Below are 25,022 nucleotides of genomic sequence, written 5' to 3' on the forward strand. Positions count from 1 at the left end.
TAAGTAGGTCACATCTGTGGTAGGTGTATCCCAAGCCTCATGAGATGCTCCTTAGCATTGTGTGTGTTGCATGTGTGTATCAGACACACAATGAGCGATAAATAGGCTTTGGCCTTCATCTTTCCTTTCATATGCCCGCCAGCATTCCACGCAGAGAAATTCCCACAGGGGTACATACATTTAAACTTACATGTGGGTGTATTTATGCCGTGAAATATGCAAATCTATGCATCAATGTCTTACTAATTGCATTTCTATCAACGGTCTCCCCCATCCTTTTTTATCTCACACTCCTTCTCTCATTGGACAGCATGATTTACTTTTATTTTTGCTTGAATAAGCTAGCGGCCCACCTGTTTTTTATATAATTTTTAGGTGTTTGCCTCATTTGCATTAATAGAGAGAGTCAGTATGTTCGGCTTAGGGGTGGGTGATATATAGCATACTGGTCCGGTAGACACAATTAACGGGTAGAAATTTGCTCACGTGACATTACCGTGCTACGCCATCACGAAAGCTATCATTTGCATGTTTTTAAGCATTGCAGTGTAAAAAGAAGTTATTTTTAAACCATTGAAGTGCAATAAGTGAAAAAGAGCTCCTTTTGCTAGTATTGTTTCTGAGCACTGTCTGAGAGACACGCATTCATGAAGCCGATTCTCATGTACATTTAATTTATATAATTTATGTATCTTAGTATTTCTTATTTAGTGCTTGAAGGTTTTCAGGTAGGTCTATTTCATTTGTTTTTCACTTTTTACTATGCTTGTAATTAGTGTCTTTGTTCTTATATTAGTACTGACTGTTTACTTGTCTTCAGTAAGCTTGAGTAGTTTTTTTTTTTTTTTTTGCCTAGTTAGGCTAATATTAGTTTTTGTAATAAAAATGGTATCAAAACATTTTTATATCATAAAGACCTTATTTATAGCAAAAATAACTATATCATGATATATATCTTTATCGTGAAAAAAATCTCATATCGTGATATAAGATTTTGGTCATATCACCCACCCCTAGTTCAACTTTATTTGTAATGAAAGTTAGTGGCGCCACCCCCTTCCTCCTGGGTTAATGGCCCCTCAAACTGCCACATCTGAGACCTATGAATAGTAGGAATTTCCCTGAGTCTGAGGTTGGTGGGTTCTCATAGCTTCACTACTATCCCGTGAGCTCCAGGCAGAAAAACAATGCACATATATAAAAGGTTTAGCAGAGAAACATGGTCTGGTGTTAGCTGCTTAGCACAACTTTTTCTTCCTGTTCTCCTCAGCAAATATTCATGTGCCGTTGCAGTTCTTATTTCGTATTTACTTTGATCGGATGCCAAATGAAACGCTGCATGACAGGAAATCAGTGAGAAGTGTCAGTAGCACTCATTCAATTGATCACCTGTTTCAAAGCCGTACTTGTGACAGGCCCACAATGAATAGCAGTCAGACTACTGCAACATCAGTCCAATCAGTCAATTGTTAATAGTAGATAAATAGTAGATACAGTCCCTTGGGTGTGTGATATGTATCTATGATGCTATCTTAATTGTTGTTTTAATTATGTGCGAGTTGACATTATCAAGTAGCTATGTCACTCCCTTTGCAAAAACAAACAAAAAGACTCCTTAAGAATGCACACGTTCACTGTTTTAACTTATTAGAATGCAATGTGAATGCCTCCAGAATTTAAAACATGGGGGTTTTTATCATATATTTATATCATATCATATAGGCCTCGTTTACACTGTCAGTGAAATGTGATCCCTATTCCGATTTTTTGCTCATATGTGACACAGATCGGATGTGTTCTATGACAGTGTAAACAGGAACAAAACGCATGCATTCGGATATTTTGAGATCGGTTTCAGGCCTCATTCATATGTGGAAATATATCCGATATGTGCCAATGCGACTGTCATGTAAACAGGCAGATTGGATTTTCTGAGGCATTAGGCTACGTCTCCGCGGTTTAATGACGAGAGCAACGCCGACGTGCATCTGCAAAGGGACGGATGGCCCAACGAAACGTGGACAAACGTTGACACAACATATCAAAGGAATGTGGACAAACGTTGACACAACATATCAAAGGTTGGCTTGCTCATCCTAAAATTTCGGGCCCACTGCTCTTAAAGCCCGCCACAATATGCTCCCACCAGTCCTGAGATCTCTCTCGCACACAATAACTGAAGCATATGCGCAATGATGATGGCCCTTTTCGTCCTCCTCCGCCTCAAAATCATGGTGATGTTTGGCGAACTTCGCATAGGCTATATCGCAAAGCTTGCATCAAGCTTATTTCACGCTCGTCCATCTGTGCAAGAACCCCCTTTAAGCATGCACGATGTTTCAGATAGTATGGCAAGTGTAAACACATGAATCGGATATGGGTCACAATTGAAAGAACGTGTAAACGGACGATCGAAAAAATCGGATAAAGGTAACAAATCAGAATTGGGCATCAAGACCTGCAGTGTAAACGTGGCCATAGTTAAACTATATCACATGAGCAAGAGTGCTGTTTTTCAGAATATCAGATTTGTTAAATAAAAGTTAATGTTGGGAGCTACATTTTAGATACAAATCTGTTTTTGCTCTGTTCCCTTTCAGTCGCTCACGTTCGGCATAACATCGACGTGGTGACATAATTGGGATCAATTCAGGGAGCCCTATCAACTTCGAGTGTCTACAGAGCGAGACAATGACCGTTGGCGTGCGTAACCCGCAGCGCGGGTATAAACAGGAAGCGGGCGCACGCACACATTGTCTTTCACTGGTTATTACTTCAGTGCTGCAAGAAGAGACTCTGCGAGTTGGAAATCCAAACATTCCAGCGTTGGTGTGACGGCGCGATCAGCGGTGGCCGCGAGCTTACAGCTCTCAACTGCTGTTACACTTTGTGTGTGATGGTATCGGTGGGCGTTCCTGAGTGTTTAACTCATTATAGCTGCGGCTACCTCTGGGTGCCTCAGCGTGGGAAGAGTTTTTATTTTTTATTTTCAACTAAAAGAGCAACACAAGTGTGACCCTGCGTCCTTTTCAGGATGTCATTCCGCTTGTGCGTTTCTGGGTGCGGTCGTTCCCTGGCACCAGCAGACGGCCACAATAGTTGCCTCTCATGTTTGGGCATTCAGCATGCTGAGGCAGCTTTTGTGAATAGTTCATGTTCCCATTGTGGGAATATGACTATGGCCGGGAGCTCCGTGTGGCCCCTCCTGGATGCCCCTCTGTCCCAGGTTGGGTTGTTCGGCGACACGGTTGAGAGCTTTGCCCAAAAGTTCTCAGCCGCCCAGAAGCAGACGGAGGCCATCCGACACATCCTGCCCCGGTGGACCGCTGCTGCCCCCACCCGGCCGCAGACCCTCCGTCTGATCGTCGCCAAGGTCGACCTTCTGCGGCGTCTCCCGCTCCCGCAAAACCTCAGCAGCAGCAACCACCTAGGTCTCAGCGTGGAGCAAGCCGCAGGATGTTGACCCCGCCCATCCAGGCCGTTGCCGACCCTGCAAACGATTCTGAGACGGGCGACCCAGAGGTGGATCAGACTGCTCTTCAGGAGATGGCGAAGGCGCCGCTCCTTCCCCCGGTCGGGCGGAGAATCTTTTGTTTCCTTTTGTTTCTGTTCTGCCACTGGCCCCCGGGCAGGGCAGAGATCGCAGTCCTACTGGCGAAGGACGCAATCGAGCTGGTCCCTCCAGCCAATATGAAGACACAGCTTCTACAGCCCGTACTTCTTTGTTCCCAAGAAAGGCAGTGGGTTACGACCAATCTTGGACCTGCGTGTCCTGAACCGGTCCCTTCACAGGCTGCCGTTCGAGATGCTTACGCAGAAATGCATTTTCAAGTGCATCCATCCTCAAGATTGGTTTGCAGCGATCGACCTGAAGGACGCATACTTCCATGTCTCGATTCTCCCTCGACACAGACCGTTTCGCCGCTTTGCGTTCGAGGGACAGGCATATCAGTACAAAGTCTTACCCTACGCACCCAGAAACGGAGGCATAGGGCACTGGGTGTGGCAGCAACTGTGGTGTTTTCCATGGGATCCCAATTACGTCGTCACGCCACCGTTGCTGACCATCGCTGTACGGCCGTCACGATCTCGGCTCCTCAGCGAAAAACAATGTGTGCGTGTGCGGGGCGGGGCGTGTGACACGATTCATGCACGCCAACGGTCATTGGCTCGTTCTGTAGACGCTCAAAGTTGATAGGGCTCCCTGAAGTGATCCCAATTACATTGTCACATCGACGTTACATCTCCCGTTCCCTCCTTCAGGGAACGAGGGTTAACCAAGACATTTCCCCTACTAAAATATTTCTAAACAAAGCTGAGGGAAAACAGTTTTTTTTTTTTAAACAGTCAGTAATTACCCGTGTTTCTTTCCTCTGTTGAGTGAATGGCTCAATGAATCACTAATTAAGTGAATAACCTTCACTTACTGGTGGTTTTAGTTTCATATTTAATGTATAATTTAATTTCTTAAATAAAAAATACACTATTTAATCTCATCATCTTTATCAACAAAATCCTAGAATATATTGAGATCATAATTTTTGTAAATATTGTAAACCCCTAATAGTCCCCTTGTGAGAAAGTGAACCTCACTTCTCACTGTTACGCACTCTCGCATTGACTGTGAATGACGTTACACGCGAGAGCGGGAGAGACTCTGGACATTTGAACACGCACACACATACACCTGCACGCTCCTTTATAAACATGATGCCATGCTTAGGCTAATTGTGTTATTTTGTGAAGGGGTATGGATGGCTAGTGAACACAGGGGGGGGTTGTGTTTAAAGAGAAGGCTGGCGCGGGGCTATGCGCCATTAACGCATTCGCGTGCATTTGTTTGTAGAACGGTTAGTCCGCGATTTCATTCACAACACTCAAAACTAATTTGTCACTGCTTATTACTTCCTACTTTACCACCTTCATGACATGTAGTGTGGTACCCACTAGTTCATGTCTCATTTACTCCCTGTTTCTGTCTAAAAATCCTAGTTAATTCATACATATTGTGACTCACGCATTTCCTGCATCCCGGTCCGATTCGACTGCTCCTATGTGGATGCGCGCGCCGCTGTAGGGGCGGTATTTATCTCGGTCACAGGGCAGAGGGTGCAGAGCATTGTTCACAGGGGTGTCTGTTTGTAATAATGTGTTGTATGTATATGTGGGGTGTGAATAGGTGGTGTAAATGTTGTATAAAATGTTAGTGATATGATAATAATATTTTGTTTTCATGTAATGTTTATTTTCTACTTAGCTTATAGCTTATTTATGGCCTTAGGCTAAAGATAATACCCTGAATGTTGGTATGGTCCAATTTGGCTTAATGCTTTGGCCTATTTAAGAGGGCCTCATTCTGCATTCGGGAGAGTGAGGGTGAGTACTAGCTTGCTGTGAGGCTATGTACAAAGTGTTTGCTATTGTTGGAAGCTAAAAGCATTGTGCTATTCCGATTTATTTTTGATTATTTTGTTTTCTTGAATTCTGAGTTAAAATATAAATAAACTTTATTTTATTTTTTGGAACAATTGAGATCTGGTAGCCGTCTTTTCCACCTCCACCATCGCAAGCCAGTGAGCCTACACATCCCAATACTTGGGGTGACGCTCGGTTCCCCACATTTGGTGTCAGAAGTGGGATGGTGCGCTGACCGACACTGGCTAATAGAGGAGGAAAACGGCGCCAGTCCCGGGGGAGAATGGCATATCGGCGGATAGGCAAAGGTGAACCAAAGGAGGTTGAAAAGGAGACAGATGAACTCCCAGATGGCGATGGTGGGGCCCAAGCAATGGGCGGAGACCAGACAGAGGGGAGTGACCTTGCAACCCTGCGTCATCTCCTTGAGAAGTCTCTGCAGACACATGAGAGGGAGGCGTATAAGCAGGAGCAGCGCTGGAGGAGTGTGCAGATGCAGCTGAACCAGTTAAGGGATGATGTGGAGGCAGAGAGGAGGCATCCACCTACAGCTCCACCAGGGCCTCAACCAGAAGGGCCAGTTCAGCCAGCAGCACCGGCACCAGCAGTGCCGGTGGCACTGGCTCCGGCTCCAGCAGCTCCAGTTCCAGCTCCGATTCAAGCTCCAGTGGCGCCGGTGGCACCAGCAGGACCTGCAGCTCCAGCAGCCTGGGCCAGATCGGCCATTCCAAGGTTCGAGGAAGGGGACGACATCGAACAGTACCTCACCACGTTCGAGCGGCTGGCCACAGCTTACCGCTGGCCTAGAGAGGACTGGGCAGTGTTTCTGGTGCCATACCTCACTGGGAAGGCCCGCGGCGCCTATGTGGCCATAGGTATGGACCGGTCGATGGAGTACGATGTACGACCGGTCGATGGAGGCAATACTGCGCAAGTATGAAATCAACGAGGAGGTGTACCGGAGGAGGTTCCGTGAACCGGATGTCAGGCCAGGAGAGACCCCCCGTGAGCTGTACACCCGCCTCAGGGATTTATTTCAGAAATGGATTAGGCCGGCAAATAAGTCGGTTGAAGAGATCGCCGAGATGCTCATAATGGAACAGTACCTCCGCACTCTGACACCGGACATTCGAGTCTGGGTGAAGGAGCACAATCCCCAGAATGGTCAGAGGGCAGCGGAGCTGGTGGAGAACTTCATGGCGGCCCGACGGGGCCACAAACACTTCCGTCTGGAGTCACAGCCAAGACCAGTGGCCCGTGGGAGGTCTGAGGGCTTTGGTCAGGGGAGTGGTGTAAAGGCTAGTGAGCCCAGTAGAATGCCTGCCCGTAACTATTTTGTCCCAACCAAGCCCAGAGATAGCCTAGAGCCAAGAACCGGAGGTCCGGTGGTATGCTATTTTTGTGGTCAAGAAGGACATATAAAGCCTGAATGCCCGAACAGGAAGCCCAAGCACTCCAGCCATAGCTGTATTCCCTGTCCAGAAGAGGATGATATAGGTTTTAAGGGAAGGCTACAGACAATGCCGGTCCTCGTTAATGGGAAAGATGCTACTGCCCTGCTAGACACAGGAAGTACCCAAACACTTGTGCAACCCCACCTAGTGGAGAAGAGGGACTTTATGCAGGGTAGGAAGCTGAAGGTTCTGTGTGTCAATGGGGATGAACATGAGTATCCGACAGCCGAAGTATACCTATATATTAGAGGCCAGGCATACCAAATGATGGTTGGTGTAGTGGAGAGGCTGAGCCATCCTGTTGTAATAGGCCAGGACATTATTGTGCTACCAGAATTAGTGCAGTCCAGTGAATATGGTCATTACTCGATCCCAGAGCCAAGCGCAGGACCCCGAGAAAGAGGAGACAGATGAGTCAACTGAGCCAAATAGCCTGTCAGAGTTGCCTTTTTCAGAGGAGGAGAATACCCCTCCGGCCAAAACAAGGTGCAGAAAGAGCAGAAGACAGCGGAGGCAGGCTAGACTAGTGGGTGCCGTGGAGAGAAGTGAAGAGCTACAACTTACCCAGCCAGTGGATGATTGGGGTGAGGTCCCAGATAATTTTGAGCAGCTGCAGAGAGAGGACCCCACATTGCAGAAAGCGTATGACAGGGTCACCCAAGTAGATGGTATGTCCACTGAGATGCCTACTTCACTGTCTGGAGAAGGCTACGTAGTGAAGGAGGGATTGCTTTACCATGAGCCAGGCGATGGCAGGGCAGAGCAACTGGTGGTTCCTAGGCAGTTGAGGGAAAGGGTGTTAGCCATGGGTCATACCATCCCTTGGGCAGGTCACTTGAGCAACACCAAAAGCTATGAGCGTATTGCAGCCAGGTTCTATTGGCCAGGGCTTTATAGTGAGGTGCAGCAATACTGTAAATCCTGTCCCGAGTGCCAGTTCACCAGCAAGAGGAAAACTAGCCCTTACCCCCTTCAGCCACTGCCGATCATAGAAGTTCCCTTCTCTCGCATAGCCATGGACATTGTAGGGCCCCTGGAAAGAACCCAAACGGGGTTCAAATACATTTTAGTCATTTGTGACTATGCCACCCGCTACCCTGAGGCGTTTCCTTTGCGCAAGGTTACGGCTGGTCCAATTGCGCAGGCCCTGTTGCAGCTATTTTCTAGGGTAGGCATTCCCCAGGAAGTTCTAACCGATCAGGGCACCGCCTTCCTGTCTAAGACATTAAAACAGGTGTATAGCTTGCTAGGCATCAAAGGCATCCGGACCACCCCATACCACCCTCAGACAGACGGGCTGGTTGAACGCTATAACCAGACTTTAAAGGGCATGTTGAGGAAGTTTGTAGCGGCCAATGGTAAAGACTGGGACCGCTGGTTGCCTTACTTGCTCTTTGCCTACCGGGAGGTCCCCCAGGCCTCCACCGGCTTCTCGCCGTTCGAACTTCTGTATGGGAGACAGGTGAGGGGGCCTTTGGATGTCCTGAGAGAAGCCTGGGAGGGACCCCAGACCCCCAAGTCCCACAGCGTCCTTATGCATATCCTCAAAATGAGAGACAAGATGGAGGAAATGACCGAGCTGGTGCGGGATAACCTGGAGCAGGCCCAAATGCACCAGAAGGCCTGGTATGACAAGGCTGCCAGGAAGAGGCACCTCAACCCAGGGCAGAAAGTTTTGCTTCTTCTTCCCACCTCGGAAAACAAACTGCTGGCTAGGTGGCAGGGTCCGTACGAGGTGGTGCGGAAAATGGGTCCGGCCACCTATGAAATTGACCTTCCTGGGAGAAGAAAACCCAGACAGACCTTTCATGTCAACCTCCTGAAAGAATGGCATGAGAGGGCCGTACAGCCAGGATTACAACTCCGGGTGCAGGCAGTGATGGAGGAAGAGGAGAGTCCTGAGCAATTCTTCCCCACCAGTCAGCCAGCATCTACCCTGGAGGTATCTCACTTGACCTCCCACCAGCAGAGGGAGCTAGAAGGAATCATCCCTCCTGACCTATTTCAGGAAAAGCCAGGATTTACTTCTGTGGTGGAACACTCCATTCCACTCAAAGACACTACCCCAATACGCCAAAGGATGTACCGGGTTCCTGAGCGTCTTCTGCCGTCTCTCAAAGCCGAGGTGGAGGAGATGCTGGCCTTGGGGGTGATTGAGCGCTCTTCCAGTGAGTGGAGTAATCCTGTGGTGCTAGTGCCCAAAAAAGATGGCACTATGCGCTTTTGTATTGACTTTCGGCGGGTGAATGCCCAGTCCCACTTTGACGCTTACCCCATGCCTAGGCTCGAGGACTTGATCGAGCGCCTCGGCAAAGCATCCTTCATCACTACCTTGGATTTATGCAAGGGATACTGGTTTCAGTTTGTGGTAATGCCATTTGGCCTGCAGGGGGCGCCAGCCACTTTTCAAAGACTTATGGATATCGTGTTGGCAGGTACAGACTCTTTTGCTGCTGCATACCTGGATGACATAGTGGTGTACAGCGCCACCTGGGGAGAGCATCAGCGTCATCTAGGTGAGATATTGCAGCGCATTCAGCGAGCGGGCCTGACCATCCACCCAAAAAAGTGTACCATAGCCCAAGAGGAGGTCAAATACCTTGGCCATGTTCTGGGTCGTGGTGTGATCCGGCCGCAAAAGGACAAAGTCGAGGCAGTACAGGACTGTCCAAGGCCCCAGACAAAGAAGGAGGTTAGGTCATTTCTGGGGCTGGTGGGCTGGTATCGCCGATTTGTGCCAGACTTTGCCCGACGAGCAGCTCCCTTGTCAGACTTGACTCGGAAGTCAAGCTCCACCCAGCTTCAATGGGGGGAGGAGCAAGACAAAGCCTTTATGGATTTAAAAGAGACCCTCTGCAAAGATCCAGTTCTCCAGAGCCCTGACTTTGGAAAGCACTTCACTGTTCAGACGGACGCATCTGGTGTTGGTCTTGGGGCGGTGCTGCTCCAAGGAGAGGGGGACGACAAGAAACCTGTGGCTTATATTAGCCGGAAACTGTTCCCGAGAGAGACCAGATATGCGGCCATAGAACTTGAGTGCCTGGCCGTGAAGTGGGCGCTTGACACTTTGAAATATTACCTGCTTGGTCGAGACTTCACACTAGAGACTGACCACCGCGCCTTGCAATGGCTAGGGCGCATGAAGGACTCCAATGCTAGAGTCACCCGCTGGTTTTTAGCACTGCAGCCCTATAGGTTCACGGTGCAGTACAGAGCGGGCAAGCAGAATACTGTTGCAGACTTTCTGTCTCGCCACCCTGTTGGCGAGACTCCAAAGGGGGAGGGAAATGTGAGAAAGTGAACCTCACTTCTCACTGTTACGCACTCTCGCATTGACTGTGAATGACGTTACACGCGAGAGCGGGAGAGACTCTGGACATTTGAACACGCACACACATACACCTGCACGCTCCTTTATAAACATGATGCCATGCTTAGGCTAATTGTGTTATTTTGTGAAGGGGTATGGATGGCTAGTGAACACAGGGGGGGGTTGTGTTTAAAGAGAAGGCTGGCGCGGGGCTATGCGCCATTAACGCATTCGCGTGCATTTGTTTGTAGAACGGTTAGTCCGCGATTTCATTCACAACACTCAAAACTAATTTGTCACTGCTTATTACTTCCTACTTTACCACCTTCATGACATGTAGTGCGGTACCCACTAGTTCATGTCTCATTTACTCCCTGTTTCTGTCTAAAAATCCTAGTTAATTCATACATATTGTGACTCACGCATTTCCTGCATCCCGGTCCGATTCGACTGCTCCTATGCGGATGCGCGCGCCGCTGTAGGGGCGGTATTTATCTCGGTCACAGGGCAGAGGGTGCAGAGCATTGTTCACAGGGGTGTCTGTTTGTAATAATGTGTTGTATGTATATGTGGGGTGTGAATAGGTGGTGTAAATGTTGTATAAAATGTTAGTGATATGATAATAATATTTTGTTTTCATGTAATGTTTATTTTCTACTTAGCTTATAGCTTATTTATGGCCTTAGGCTAAAGATAATACCCTGAATGTAGGTATGGTCCAATTTGGCTTAATGCTTTGGCCTATTTAAGAGGGCCTCATTCTGCATTCGGGAGAGTGAGGGTGAGTACTAGCTTGCTGTGAGGCTATGTACAAAGTGTTTGCTATTGTTGGAAGCTAAAAGCATTGTGCTATTCCGATTTATTTTTGATTATTTTGTTTTCTTGAATTCTGAGTTAAAATATAAATAAACTTTATTTTATTTTTTGGAACAATTGAGATCTGGTAGCCGTCTTTTCCACCTCCACCATCGCAAGCCAGTGAGCCTACACATCCCAATACTTGGGGTGACGCTCGGTTCCCCACACCCCTACTTATATCAAGGTGTTTTGAGTTGGTCAGCTGGCTTTATATGTGTGCTGTGTACAAAAATCATTTTGGTTTTTTCTGTCTAGGTGAGCCACCCATGGGCTTCCGTGAAGTCCTGTTGAAAGAGGGTCCAGAGGGTTTTGCACGGGCAATTCGACAGCATCAGGGTCTTCTACTGATGGACACCACTTTCAGAGACGCCCACCAGTCTCTGCTGGCAACTCGCGTCAGGACACATGACCTCAAGAAGATTGCTCCCTTTGTGAGCCACAACTTCAATAACCTCTTCAGCTTGGAGAACTGGGGAGGCACGTGACACATTCACATTTCCTAATGCACATACATTCACACAGAAGTGGCGAATTAATTAAATAATTACTCTATTTCAAATTATAGCAGTTACTGAATGTTCATGTTCTGACTCACTAAGTTTATTGTCTGTGTATGTCAGTGATTTTTAGATGTTCCTCAGCTCTGTGTGTGTGTTGGATTACTGAGGATCAGTTCAGCCTTTGATATTACTTCAGTCTTTGGCATGACCTTAAAATCTCTCTTTCTGTCTCTAGGAGCTACATTTGATGTAGCGATGCGTTTTCTGTGGGAGTGTCCATGGAAGAGACTCCAGGAGCTCAGAGCTCTGATTCCCAACGTCCCATTTCAGATGCTACTCCGTGGAGCCAATGCTGTGGGATACACAAACTACCCTGATAATGCTGTGTTCAAGTGAGATCACACACACATTGGCTAATGTTATCTTCTATCCTCTACTCCTAATCCTTCCCTCACAGAAACCTTTCTGCATATTTAAATGTTTATTAAGATATTATTTAGTATGTTTATTAAGCTTTTCCTGGTGCTGTTGGCTTGTTTACACAATTTACAGTAGGTGATTACATTTGTAGGCACAACATACACACACACAATAGAAGGCAATGCATGTATTGAGAGTTATAGTTGATACCGTTGCAGCAGTAAACACAGTTGTAGTGCTCTTTACATTCATTTTTTATATATTAGCTTGAGTATTAAGCTAATACTTAATGCTATTTTTGCAGTAATCTGCATGTGGACACAGTAGGTAGGATTTTCTTATGCTTTCATTTTAGGAAAATAATGCTTACAAATGTAACAAATACACCAATAATCTCCCAACAACTTTGGTGAAGCTGCACATATTCATTAATTAGTGCTGTCAAATCAGTGAATCATAATTAATCACATCTAACATCAAAGTTTGTGTGTGTATATGTTAGGGGTTGAACGACTTCAGATTTTTCTTCAGTCGACATTTATGTGATCAAAGTCGAGTCAACGTCGACTAGTTGCTGATGACATCATTAATGAACAAATAAGCCTGAACCTTGAGCTGAGAGATTTGAACGTGGGTTGCCTTGTGCACAGCTAGGATATAGACCCCTTTTCAGTTAGTAAACATGGTGAAGTTTTTTTGTGGGCAGAGCTGGTGGCAGAACGATCCCTTTGGCTGCTTCACTAACGTTAGTTTGCAAATTTTGTTAACTTGTTTTTTAACAATGACTGGAGAAAATCCAATTTTATCTTAATGGGCAAGGTCACTCACTGTTCAGGACTGCGATTGTTATTTGCAAAAGTTAATTTTAACAGACGGAACCAGATTGGCTGACCTGTACACGCTCAGTCAATGGATGGACGATCTGACAGGATTAACGTTAACGCTACCTCCGGTTGAGTGGCCCGACTTCTACACCTACCCGATAGAGAAACCGAGGGTAAAGAGAAACTGAGGGCATATATATCTTTAGATGCCTATAACTATGTGCTGAATGGCCACATACAAGACTTGTGTGGTACGATCCGAAGTTCTGCCTAGTCAGAGCCAAGGCCAGAAGACGACAATGAGTGACATTACGGTGCAATTTTAATGATGTGAATATTTTCTAAAAATAAAAATTCCAGATACAGCATATTCATTTTTCATAGATTATTGCACCCAACAACACAACAAGATGACATTTAATAATAATAATAATAATAATTTAAGCTCCTTATTATGTAGCCAAATCTGTGCTGGTTTGTATTGGCCGCCTCCAGTTTTCCCTTTGTTTTGCCACCAGCTAACGTCGTGACGTAACTGTGACGTCGGCTCGAAATTGGTTTATATGACACAACGCTGCCCGCAAGGCTGTTGTTCCTACATAACAGCTCATTTTTATCCGTTCTTTTGTCTTTGGGTCGTGTTAACATACGTGTTCATTAAGTTGTTTAAAACATGCATTTACCCGATCAAATTTGAGCATCCAGATAGTATAATCAAACATATCTTGTGGAGCGCTCCCAGAGTATGCATTTATTTGTCATTTTAACTGCTGAAAACGGAGCGTAAAAGTGGACTTCAAAGATTTCTTATCCTGACTTGTTCGACGTCAAGCTTAAAGCGTCATGGCAGAGCATTAAAGTCGATTAGTCTGTGCAACCCCTAGCATATATACTTATGAGGCCTGGGAGTGGTCTCACTTGACTTGTGCTAATAATCCACTCAGAACATCTTAAGAAGTGCATAGCAACATGCAAAATATAGCTTTAAACTCTTTAGCAACCCTATTGCAACACGCTAATAAAGTCAGACCAGTTTAGCAACTGCATAGCAACACCATAAAACCACTCAGAGCACCTTAATAACCGCATAACACCATACAACTCACAACATTTTAACAACCACATAGAAACACCCTAAACTTCATGCCAAACTCCTTAGCAACTTCATAGCAACAAACTAAAAACATGCAGAACTTTTTAGCAACTGCATAGAATCATGTTAACTTCACTCAGAAAACCTTAGCAACCACATGACAATGCTCTTGCAACCACCCACAACCTCCTTAGTATCATGGCAATGGTTTTCATCTTAAAATTTCCACATTCCATAATAAAAACAACATACTGATTGTATTTGTTGGAAAGTACTCTGGCAGGCAGCAAAATGTCTGATTTCAGTGGCTTGACTTGAATGTGCATTCACACAAATGTCTCTTTTTACTCTCATAAACCATATATGGCGGTTTTGAAGGAGTTGGCTGTAGTGCAGAGCTCAAAACATTATTTCCAGTGATGATGATCTCTCTCTCTCTCTCTCTCTCTCTCTCTCTTTCTCTAGATTCTGTGAGGTAGCCAAAGAGAACGGAATGGATATCTTCCGTGTTTTTGACTCCCTGAATTATATTCCCAACATGCTTTTGGGGATGGAAGCTGCAGGGGCGGCGGGAGGTGTGGTGGAGGCGGCCATTTCTTACACGGGAGACGTGTCTGACCCCATGAGACAGAAATACTCATTGGAGTACTATCTAAAGCTAGCCAATGAGCTAGTTAAGGCTGGAACACACATACTGGCTATTAAGGTAGATCACGCGTACATGGAAACTACAGTATTGTCCTGACAATCATGTTCAGCACTTACAAAAGCAGAGGTGAAGGATTTGCCAAATAGCATGGTATTTTTTGGCAGTTAATCAAGGATGTAATGACTAAAGACATTGACTGTAATACTCATTCTTGCTCTGTTATTTCTGTTACTTCTCTCTATTGCTTTGTTAATCTGCTGTAATGATACAGTGATTATTATAATCTGATTTTCTTTTCTTTGGGGTTCGCTTAAGTGGTTAAAAGCAGCTCTTCTATCTTTTCTACTCAGGACATGGCTGGCCTACTGAAGCCTGAAGCCAGCCGTTTACTGATTGGAGCATTGCGGGACCGTTTCCCAGACATCCCCATCCACGTTCATACTCACGATACGGCAGGTGCAGGAGTCGCGGCAATGTTAGCCTGTGCACAAGCAGGCGCAGATATAGTGGATGTAGCAGTTGACTCAATGGCTGGCATGACCTCTCAACCGAGCATGGGTGCCATCGTAGCCTGCACCAGAGGAACCAAACTTGATACTGGTGAGTGGACAAAAATCGTATAAAGGTGTGATCGACTAAATTTCACAAGCAAAAAAGCTCCATTATCAGTTATGTATCAATGCACAGCTCACTATGCACTTTTCTTTTGGTCAGTGCAGAAAATTCACTTGACCAACTTGAACTCTAGCTAAATCTGTATGGGGAACTTTAATAGCAATTCAAATTCTAAGAACATGTCAGAGCCTTAGGCTAGTAGGCAGCGCTCTTGACATATTGCATCACAGCACTTCCTGAGTTATGGCTTCAGGCCCTTTCCTGATCAGGTTCCCGTCTCTCGTCTCCTATTGCCTTCTTTCTTTCCATCTGTCAAATAAAGTCATAAATGTGTGTGATCAGTGCGTCGAGAACGCACATACATGGTTTGTTTGCGCATCAATATAACGGACTCACACATGCTCACTGTACGACTCCTGTAAGTCACCGCAATCGTCTTTACCTTGATTGACCATCAAATTTGATTATCCAGCGGAGAAACGTAGTTTGCGTATCATTTGGCCATAGAGCGCAGGGCTTGCACTCTTCAGAAACAATCACAGAATATGATAGACTTCGTGTTTTAGAGTGAAACACACGCACTGGAATGAACAATTCACTGAAAACGCAACTTGAGTCTCTATTCTCTTTGCCATGTCTCTCTGCCATTAAAAACTTTGTGGTTGTTTAGTCTTTTTTTCATATTTTAATTCATAAGTCTATTATGATCAAGAATACAGTGATAACAGTTATATTTAGTAATATTATTAGGTTTCTTTTTTAATGTATTTTAAAATGTAATAGATACATATGTTGGCATTGCAAAATTTTCAGCATCCAATACTCCAGTCTTCAGTGTCACCTAATATATATACTATGACACTGAAGACTGGAGTATTGGATGCTGAAAATGTTGCAATGCCAACACATGTATCTATTACATGTATATCAGAAATTATTATAATATTCTGGTTTGGTACTCATGTAAACTTTCTTCTTTTTCTTGTTATTGTTGAAAACAGTTGTCCTGCATAATTGATTTTTTGTAAACTTGATATTTTTATTAGAATTCTGAATGAATAGAAAGCTCAAAATAACATTCATATGAAATCGAATTCTAGAAAATACAGTACATATATATCTCATATATCTGTACTGTCAAATCTATTAATCGCGATTATTCGATTCTAACATATAAGTTTGTGTTTATATAATATATATATAAATATATATATATATATGTGTGTGTGTGTGTGTGTGTGTTGAATTATATTGAATTATAATAACATATACACACATATATTCAATAAATCATGATTCATCGATTTGACAGCACTAATATATATATTTATATATATATATAGTACTGTGCAAAAGTCTTAGGCATGTTAATACCCCCCCCCCCCCCCCCCCCCCCAAAAAAAACTTTTCTTTTTTGAAAAGGAAGGTTTCTTCAAGCATCTTGGAGACGTTCCCGCAGTTCTTCTGGATTTAGTTTGTCTCCGTTTTTTCTGTTTCTTCATGTAATCACAGATGGACTCGATGATGGTGAGATCAGATCATCCTGGCTGTTGTCAGATTCCTTGTGCATACAGAAATCTCACTGGATTATTACAATTAATGGCAAAAACAATGTTTGGAAATGTAAACTGATATTTCCTACTGACACACTACAGCAAAAGATATAAATAACTGACTTAAAACCATTTTTTTGGGGTGGGGGGGGGGGGGTCTTAACAGTCTTAACATGCCTAAGACTTTTGCACAGTACTGTATATATATACAATTTGTCATATATATATATATATATATTAGGGGTGGAACGGTACATTCGTATTGAACCGAATCGGTACGGGCGTCACGGTTCGGTGCATGAATTTACACGGAGAATACACGGTATAAAAATAAATAAAACTCGCGTGCAAATGAATTAATGTAACGCGGAACTACTGTTAGATACGCGGGTTCTTTAGGGACACCTAATCTGTAGCCCTGCCTTAAGCTAGGTTTGTTTATACTTTCGCCTGCCTCCGCAGCGCGAGCCTCCCCAAATGGACGAGGCATTTATACTTCGCGCTCGCTGGTGTACTATTCTTTGAAACGACAGGGTGCGACTCGGTGTAATTGTCCTCTAAACCATCAGGAATCAGCGGTGAGAAGTAAGGTACACTCGTGAATGTTTATTTTAGTAAAACAACACTTTAGTACACCAAAACCACACTACAAAAGAATCCTGTAAAGCAGTAAACCAGATTATTCCTTGTGACATTAGAAAAAAAATGGATATGAGAATGTAACCTACAACTAAATTAACGTTATCTTACATAATTTCTAAACATTTGTATTTAGTTTAGTGAACCTTTTTATAAAACATGGCCATTTATTGGCCATTTATTTTTTATTTAAAGGGCTTATGTCTGCTATTGTAGGCTCATTTTGTTAATGTAAGCAACTAATTTAGAAGCAAGAACTGGGTGCCGGTGCTGTGAGACTGTATAACACTAGGTGGTACAGCCTGAGACATGCACAATAAAAAAAATTGCCTTCTGCATTTTTGTTTTGCTTTTCCCTCCATTGTACCGAACTCGTACCGAACCGTGATGTCTGAACCGAGGTATGAACCGAACCGTGACTTCTGTGTACCGTTCCACCTCTAATATATATATATATATATATATATATATATATATATATATATATATATACATATACATATATATATATATATATATATATATATATATATATATATATACATATACATATATATATATATATATATATATATATACATATATATATATATATACAGTGAGGAAAATAAGTATTTGAACACCCTGCTATTTTGCAAGTTCTCCCACTTGGAAATCATGGAGGGGTCTGAAATTGTCATCGTAGGTGCATGTCCACTGTGAGAGACATAATCTAAAAAAAAAAATCCAGAAATCACAATATATGATTTTTTAACTATTTATTTGTATGATACAGCTGCAAATAAGTATTTGAACACCTGTCTATCAGCTAGAATTCTGACCCTCAAAGACCTGTTAGTCTGCCTTTAAAATGTCCACCTCCACTCCATTTATTATCCTAAATTAGATGAACCTGTTTGAGGTCGTTAGCTGCATAAAGACACCTGTCCACCCCATACAATCAGTAAGAATTCAACTACTAACATGGCCAAGACCAAAGAGCTGTCCAAAGACACTAGAGACAAAATTGTACACCTCCACAAGGCTGGAAAGGGCTACAGGGAAATTGCCAAGCAGCTTGGTGAAAAAAGGTCCACTGTTGGAGCAATCATTAGAAAATGGAAGAAGCTAAACATGACTGTCAATCTCCCTCGGACTGGGGCTCCATGCAAGATCTCACCTCGTGGGGTCTCAATGATCCTAAGAAAGGTGAGAAATCAGCCCAGAACTACACGGGAGGAGCTGGTCAATGACCTGAAAAGAGCTGGGACCACCGTTTCCAAGGTTACTGTTGGTAATACACTAAGACGTCATGATTTGAAATCATGCATGGCACGGAAGGTTCCCCTGCTTAAACCAGCACATGTCAAGGCCCGTCTTAAGTTTGCCAATGACCATTTGGATGATCCAGAGGAGTCATGGGAGAAAGTCATGTGGTCAGATGAGACCAAAATAGAACTTTTTGGTCATAATTCCACTAAACGTGTTTGGAGGAAGAAGAATGATGAGTACCATCCCAAGAACACCATCCCTACTGTGAAGCATGGGGGTGTGTAGCATCATGCTTTGGGGGTGTTTTTCTGCACATGGGACAGGGCGACTGCACTGTATTAAGGAGAGGATGACCGGGGCCATGTATTGCGAGATTTTGGGGAACAACCTCCTTCCCTCAGTTAGAGCATTGAAGATGGGTCGAGGCTGGGTCTTCCAACATGACAATGACCCGAAGCACACAGCCAGGATAACCAAGGAGTGGCTCTGTAAGAAGCATATCAAGGTTCTGGCGTGGCCTAGCCAGTCTCCAGACCTAAACCCAATAGAGAATCTTTGGAGGGAGCTCCAAAAAACTCTGTGTTTCTCAGCGACAGCCCAGAAACCTGACTGATCTAGAGAAGATCTGTGTGGAGGAGTGGGCCAAAATCCCTCCTGCAGTGTGTGCAAACCTGGTGAAAAACTACAGGAAACGTTTGACCTCTGTAATTGCAAACAAAGGCTACTGTACCAAATATTAACATTGATTTTCTCAGGTGTTCAAATACTTATTTGCAGCTGTATCAAACAAATAAATAGTTAAAAAATCATACATTGTGATTTCTGGATTTTTTTTTATAGATTATGTCTCTCACAGTGGACATGCACATACGATGACAATTTCAGACCCCTCCATGATTTCTAAGTGGGAGAACTTGCAAAATAGCAGGGTGTTCAAATACTTATTTTCCTCACTGTATATATATATATATATATATATATATATATATATATATATACATATACAATTTGTCAGCTTTGACTAATTAGTCAACACACAATTGTATTATATTGTTTGCTTGATTCCACTACTGTCATGGCACAGCAACAGTTTGAAAATAATGAATAACAAACATTAAGTAAACCGTTTACGTTTTCATAGATTGTGTTTTTGGCCTAGGTCAGTACATGTGCAGTTTTCATTCAACAGGTTGCCCATGGTCAGTGTATTCAGCCTAAGAGACAGTCAGGCTCAATTGATTAATGATGTCTAATTAGTCAAGTCGCTGAGCTCATTAATCAAGGGACTCAGCAGGGCCTGTCATCAAATATCAATACATTTGTACTTTTATACAGTTAGTGTGCTGTAGTGTATGTGTGCTTTACTGTCTGTGTAAGTGTGATAATTGCCGTGTTCTGAGAGGTGTGTTAAACAAAAGGAATGTGTTGACACAAACTGGACAAAGACTAATGACAGCAAAAAAAAAAAAGAGAGGTAGAGAATCTTACCTTCCCTTTCCCCCATTTTGTTTTTAACTGCACTTACACATTTATTTCCCCTTCATCCACTTCATTACTGTCAAAGTTAAGTCATACCTTCTCTGCCCAGTCTTTCTCTCCCTCTCTTTCCCTCCTCTGTCCCCCCAATATGGTTCCTTAGAGGCAGAGTGGTTAGGTAATGGCCACTGCACTTCGGTTTAAAATTCTCCAGAGTCTAATCTTATGTTCTTGGACGATCTCTCATGTAACCACATCATACACAACAATCTGTCAATGTCTCTCTGTAAACATTGAGATACCAATTTTAACCTGATGGGTGAAAGATGAAAAACAGAGACAAATTAGGGAAATAAATTAAGAGCATAATAAGAGAAAATTCTCTTTTTGACTTTAATTTGTTCTGCACAAATATTCTGTCCAGTTTTCTCATTGTTGCCTTGTCCGAAGAAATGTTGCATGCTAGTGTGACCGCCCCTTTACTCCAAGACATAAAGTGCTGTGCAAATTTCCATTTCCACCCATGCTGGCTGGATGCTGGACAGGGCAAAGCAGATTAAGCTTCTCTTGATCCGACGTCGGAGGACAGAAGGCCTGCAGAACGATAGGCCCCGCAACATTAGTGGGGACCTTAGGGAAATAACCTTGTCTAGGGTGGAGAAAGCCCTTCACCATGCCAGGTACAAATTCCAGGCACAAAGGAGCTACCGACAGGGCTTGCAGAGAGACGAGATGGCAAGAAAGAACACAGCCTGAAAGTGAGGAACTTTTCTGAAACCTCTTCAGTTGGCTCGAAGGGAGCCATAGAAAGGCCTTGCAATACAATGGCCAAATCCCAGGCCCTCACTCTGGTGCGTACTGCAGGTCTCAGCCTCAAGGTGCCATGGAGGAAACCAAAAGACGCACCACCCAAAGGAGTGTGGTAAGCAGCTATGGCCGCCACCTATACTTTTAAGGTGGAGGAGGATAATCCTGCAGAGAACCACTCCTGCAGGAACTCCAGCACTGTACCAACAGGGACCTGGGTCCAACTGGCGCTCTCCGCAACATGAAGTGAATACTCTCCACTTCAGGGCATATAGTTTCCTCGCGTAGGAACCTCTGGAGTGAAGTATGGTCTCAACAACCTCAGTTGAGAGACCTGAGTCTATGAGCTGAGCACCCTCAGGGGCCACAGTTTCCACAACTCTGGACGAGTGTGAAATATTGTGCCCCCTGCTTAGGACAGCAGGTCCCTCCTGACCAGAATCTCTCAGGGAGAGCCGTCGAGGAGTGACACAATGTCCGAGAACCAAACTCGGGCCAGCAAAAATTGGGCTACTAGCAGAAGACAGGCCTCGTACCCGCGAACTCTCTCCAGAACTCCCGGGAGCAGAGCGTTCGGAGGAAATGTGTACAGACGCAGCTTCGGCCACATCTGCACCATGGCATCCAGCCCAAGAGGAGCTTGGTGATTGAGGGAGAACCATAGTGGACAATATGTTGTGTCTAGAGATGCGAAGAGGTCTACTTCTGCTCGACCAAACTTCTCCTATATTAGCTTCACCACCTAGAGGTGGAGTCTCCATTCCCCGGGTCTCAGCCCCTGTCTCGACAGGATGTCTGCTCCCTGATTTTGTTGCCCAGGGATATAAACTGCCCTCAGTGAGAGCAGCTTCCCTTGGGCCCTCAGGAGGATCTGGTGAATAAGCTTGTATAACGGGCTCGATCACAGACCCCCTTGATGCTTAATATAAGAGACCACCTATGTGTTGTCTATAAGAACAATCATATGATGAACTCTCAGGTCTGGGAGGATGTGTTTAAGTGCTAGAAACACTGCCATCATTTCCAAGCAGTTTATGTGCCCCAGGAGATGATGGCCCTGCCACAGACCTTGAGCCTAGCGACCACTCATGATTGCCCCCTGCCCGTGAGGGATGCATCCGTCGTTATTGTTATCTGACGACAAGGAGCCCCAGCATAAAAGAAGCCAAGGTTTTTTCCACATAACCAAAGCACGTAGGCATCGCCGCGTGACCTTGATCATGCAAAGTGGGTTTCCCCTCTGGGAAAATCCCTTGGTTTTGAGCCACCACTGCAGGGGCCTCTTGCACAGCAGGCCAAAAGGTAATCACATTGGACGCAGCTGCCATGAGACCCAACAGTCTTTGAAACTGTTTGACAGTTAGTGGTTGGCCTAGCTTTAGCCCTTTTACGGCTGAGTGAATCGAATTGATATGAGCAGCAGACAGACGTGCCTGTATCGTTGTTGAATCCCATACCACACCTAGAAAAGTGGTTCTCTGAGCTGGAGAAAGCACACTCTTCGTGGCATTGAGCCTTAACCCCAACTTTCTCATGTGGGCAAGAACGACATCTAAATGCCGAACCGCCATATTCTCTGATTGAACTAGAATCAGCCATCCGTCTATGTAATTCAACACGCGAATGCCCTGGAGTCGCAACAAAGCCAGAGCTGCAACCACGTTTTTTGTTTTGTTTTTTGGAATTGTGGGGTCACAAGGCTAGGCCAAAAGGAAGAACTCGATTTTAGTACGCTTCGCCCCCGAAAGCGAAACTCAGGAACTTCCTGTGTTGTGAAAGGATGGATACATGGAAGTAAGTGTCCTTGAGATCTATCGTAACAAACCAGTCCTCGGACCTGATTTTTGACACGATTTGTGTAAGCATCTTGAACTTGAGCTTCTTTACAGAGCGATTCAGTTGGCTCAGATCTAAGATCGAATGCAACCCCCCATCCTTTTTTGGAACAATAAAGTACAGACTGTAGTACCTGGACTAGGAAAATGTTCTATGGCCCCCTTGTCCAGCAGAGCCTTTACCTCTTGCTCCATAACCAGAGCCTGCTCGCAGCCTACCACTGTGGGTAGAACCCCGTTTAACCTGGGCAGGCGTGACCCTAACTGAATTCTGTAGCCCTTTTCTACCATCAGCAGGACCCACTGAGATATATTTGGCAGTAATTTCCACTCTGCCAAAAAATCTACTAAGGGAACCAGTCTCTCGAGACTGGCATCTGGTGTTACTCAAGGAACCAATTCAGTCCCCTGAAGCAGCGAACTGACAGGAAACAACCGAACTGATTGCTCTGAGACCCTCCTCAGAGCGGGTGAGCATCCTAGCACTGCTACGTTTCCGGGCGGACACTGGGCTCGCCGGAGAGCACAGAGGGGAAATTGTCACCGTATAATGAGGTGTTAACCACTTCCCCTGGAGGGGACTGCCCTCAGAAGCCTGACACCACTGGTGTCAGGGCTTCTTCGCCAAAGCCTTCTTGGAGATGATAATGGTACTCAGATTCGTTTTATCCTTCGTAGGCTTGGGCTGCGATTGCCGCCTTGATCCCCAGTCTTTCTGTGGGGGAGTACAGGTAGCGACACTCTCATCTCAGTGGCATGCCACGGCCTGACCTGCTGCCAAGTATGCTTTACCCACCAGCTCTGAAGTGGCTCTTAAAGGCTTGGTAGGTAACGTAGGGGATTTGAGGGTTGATACTGACTTGATACTACCAAGCGTCTCTTCAGTGTTTCAGCACCAAGATCTCTTGTCTCGAAACTAACAACATCCAACTCCTCAGAGCTGGATAGATGCAGTACTGATGCTTCACAAAGCATGTTTTTAATCCCTGAGATAAAGCACTGGATCTGGCAGGTGAGGGCAGAGAAAAGGCTGGGCCCATCTCTAACCCCTCTACCAGATCCATCTGCAAACCCCACAACGTGAGTCGCCGCTCTGCCTCAGCAGCTGCGGGACCAGAACCGTGAGGAACACATGCCAAAGTGCCCTCGTCATAGAGCGCCCTGCGGAAGTGGAGTGTTTTTAATAATAGCCGCTCATAATTCTCACATTCAGCCCCCTCGAGGGCTAACTGAGCATGATCTGCTCCCATAAAAACAACACATAACTCGTGTGTATCCCCACCTGTGATGTAACAAGGGCAGGGAGAAGCACACGGTTTAAACTGCTGTTTGCTCACTGTGACGAGCAGGACGAGGCTGAGGGCCGTGAGAAAATGGTATGAGGTTGTGGCGTGATTAATGATGAGCGACACCTGCGCAACGCACCGGTCTCGTGTCTCTCACGGAGGAGCGGAAGCATAAAGGAGGAGCGACAACAGTGAAGAGCGAGCAAGGACAGGCCTGGACTTGTGTTTTGTTGGTTTTATTATATGTGACAGCAGTCGTCCATGAGGGACTGCTGTCTTTTACTTTCGTTTTGTATTTGTTTATTTTATTATTAAATTGTGTGTTGAACGTTCGCCGGTTCCCGCCTCCTTCTTCCTTCCCAGGTTTCGGCACCAGTGTAACGCAGTTAGATGTTAGGGGAAGAAGGAGGTGGGAACCGGCGAACATTCAACAAAATGTAATGTTGTAAATACAGTAAAAACAGTATTATTGTTTCTATTTGAATATATTTTAAAAATGTAATTTATTCCTGTGATGGCAAAGCTGATTTTTCAGCAGCTATTACTTACTTCAGTCTCACATGATCCTTCAGAAATCATTCTAATATGCTGATTTGGTGCTCAAGTAACATTCTTATTTCTGCTTAATGTTTTTGTGATATATTTTTTTAACTAGAAAGTAAAAAAGAAAAAATAGCATTTTAAAATAGAAGTATTTTTGTAACATTGGAAATGTCTTTACTGTCACTTTTGATCAATGTAATGCATAGATATAAGTATACTTTTTTTTTCTTCTAATCTTGTTTAGCCCAAACATTTTGGTAGTGTATCACAGTTTCCACCAAAATATGAAGCAACACAACTTTTTTTTAACCTTTATAGTAATTCGATTTTTTTCTTGAGAACCATTTTTTTTCCCTTGAGAAACCAAGCTTTAAAAAAAAAACGACGAAAAGAAGATATGAATTAAACCATAAAATGGACTGTTCAGAGAGACCAATGTTATACAGTATAATTTATCCAGGAGAATATAGTGATCAACCAGATCAAACGCTTTG

At 44.5% G+C, this 25,022-nt stretch overlaps 1 protein-coding gene across 1 annotated transcript in view; it reads left to right on the forward strand.

Annotated features, from left to right (window-relative positions):
• The window catches only part of pcxb (pyruvate carboxylase b), a 426,983-nt gene that overhangs the window by 168,817 nt on the left and 233,144 nt on the right, over positions 1 to 25,022 (forward strand). Inside the window, exons 13-16 of the mRNA XM_084107671.1 lie at positions 11,293 to 11,514; positions 11,773 to 11,929; positions 14,340 to 14,580; positions 14,874 to 15,123. Of these exons, the coding sequence (XP_083963797.1) occupies positions 11,293 to 11,514; positions 11,773 to 11,929; positions 14,340 to 14,580; positions 14,874 to 15,123 (870 nt within the window). The remainder of the gene's footprint in view (positions 1 to 11,292; positions 11,515 to 11,772; positions 11,930 to 14,339; positions 14,581 to 14,873; positions 15,124 to 25,022) is intronic.

Source organism: Abramis brama, assembly GCF_963993115.1.
Source record: "Abramis brama genome assembly, chromosome: 3".
NCBI classification, from domain to species: Eukaryota; Metazoa; Chordata; class Actinopteri; order Cypriniformes; family Leuciscidae; genus Abramis; species Abramis brama.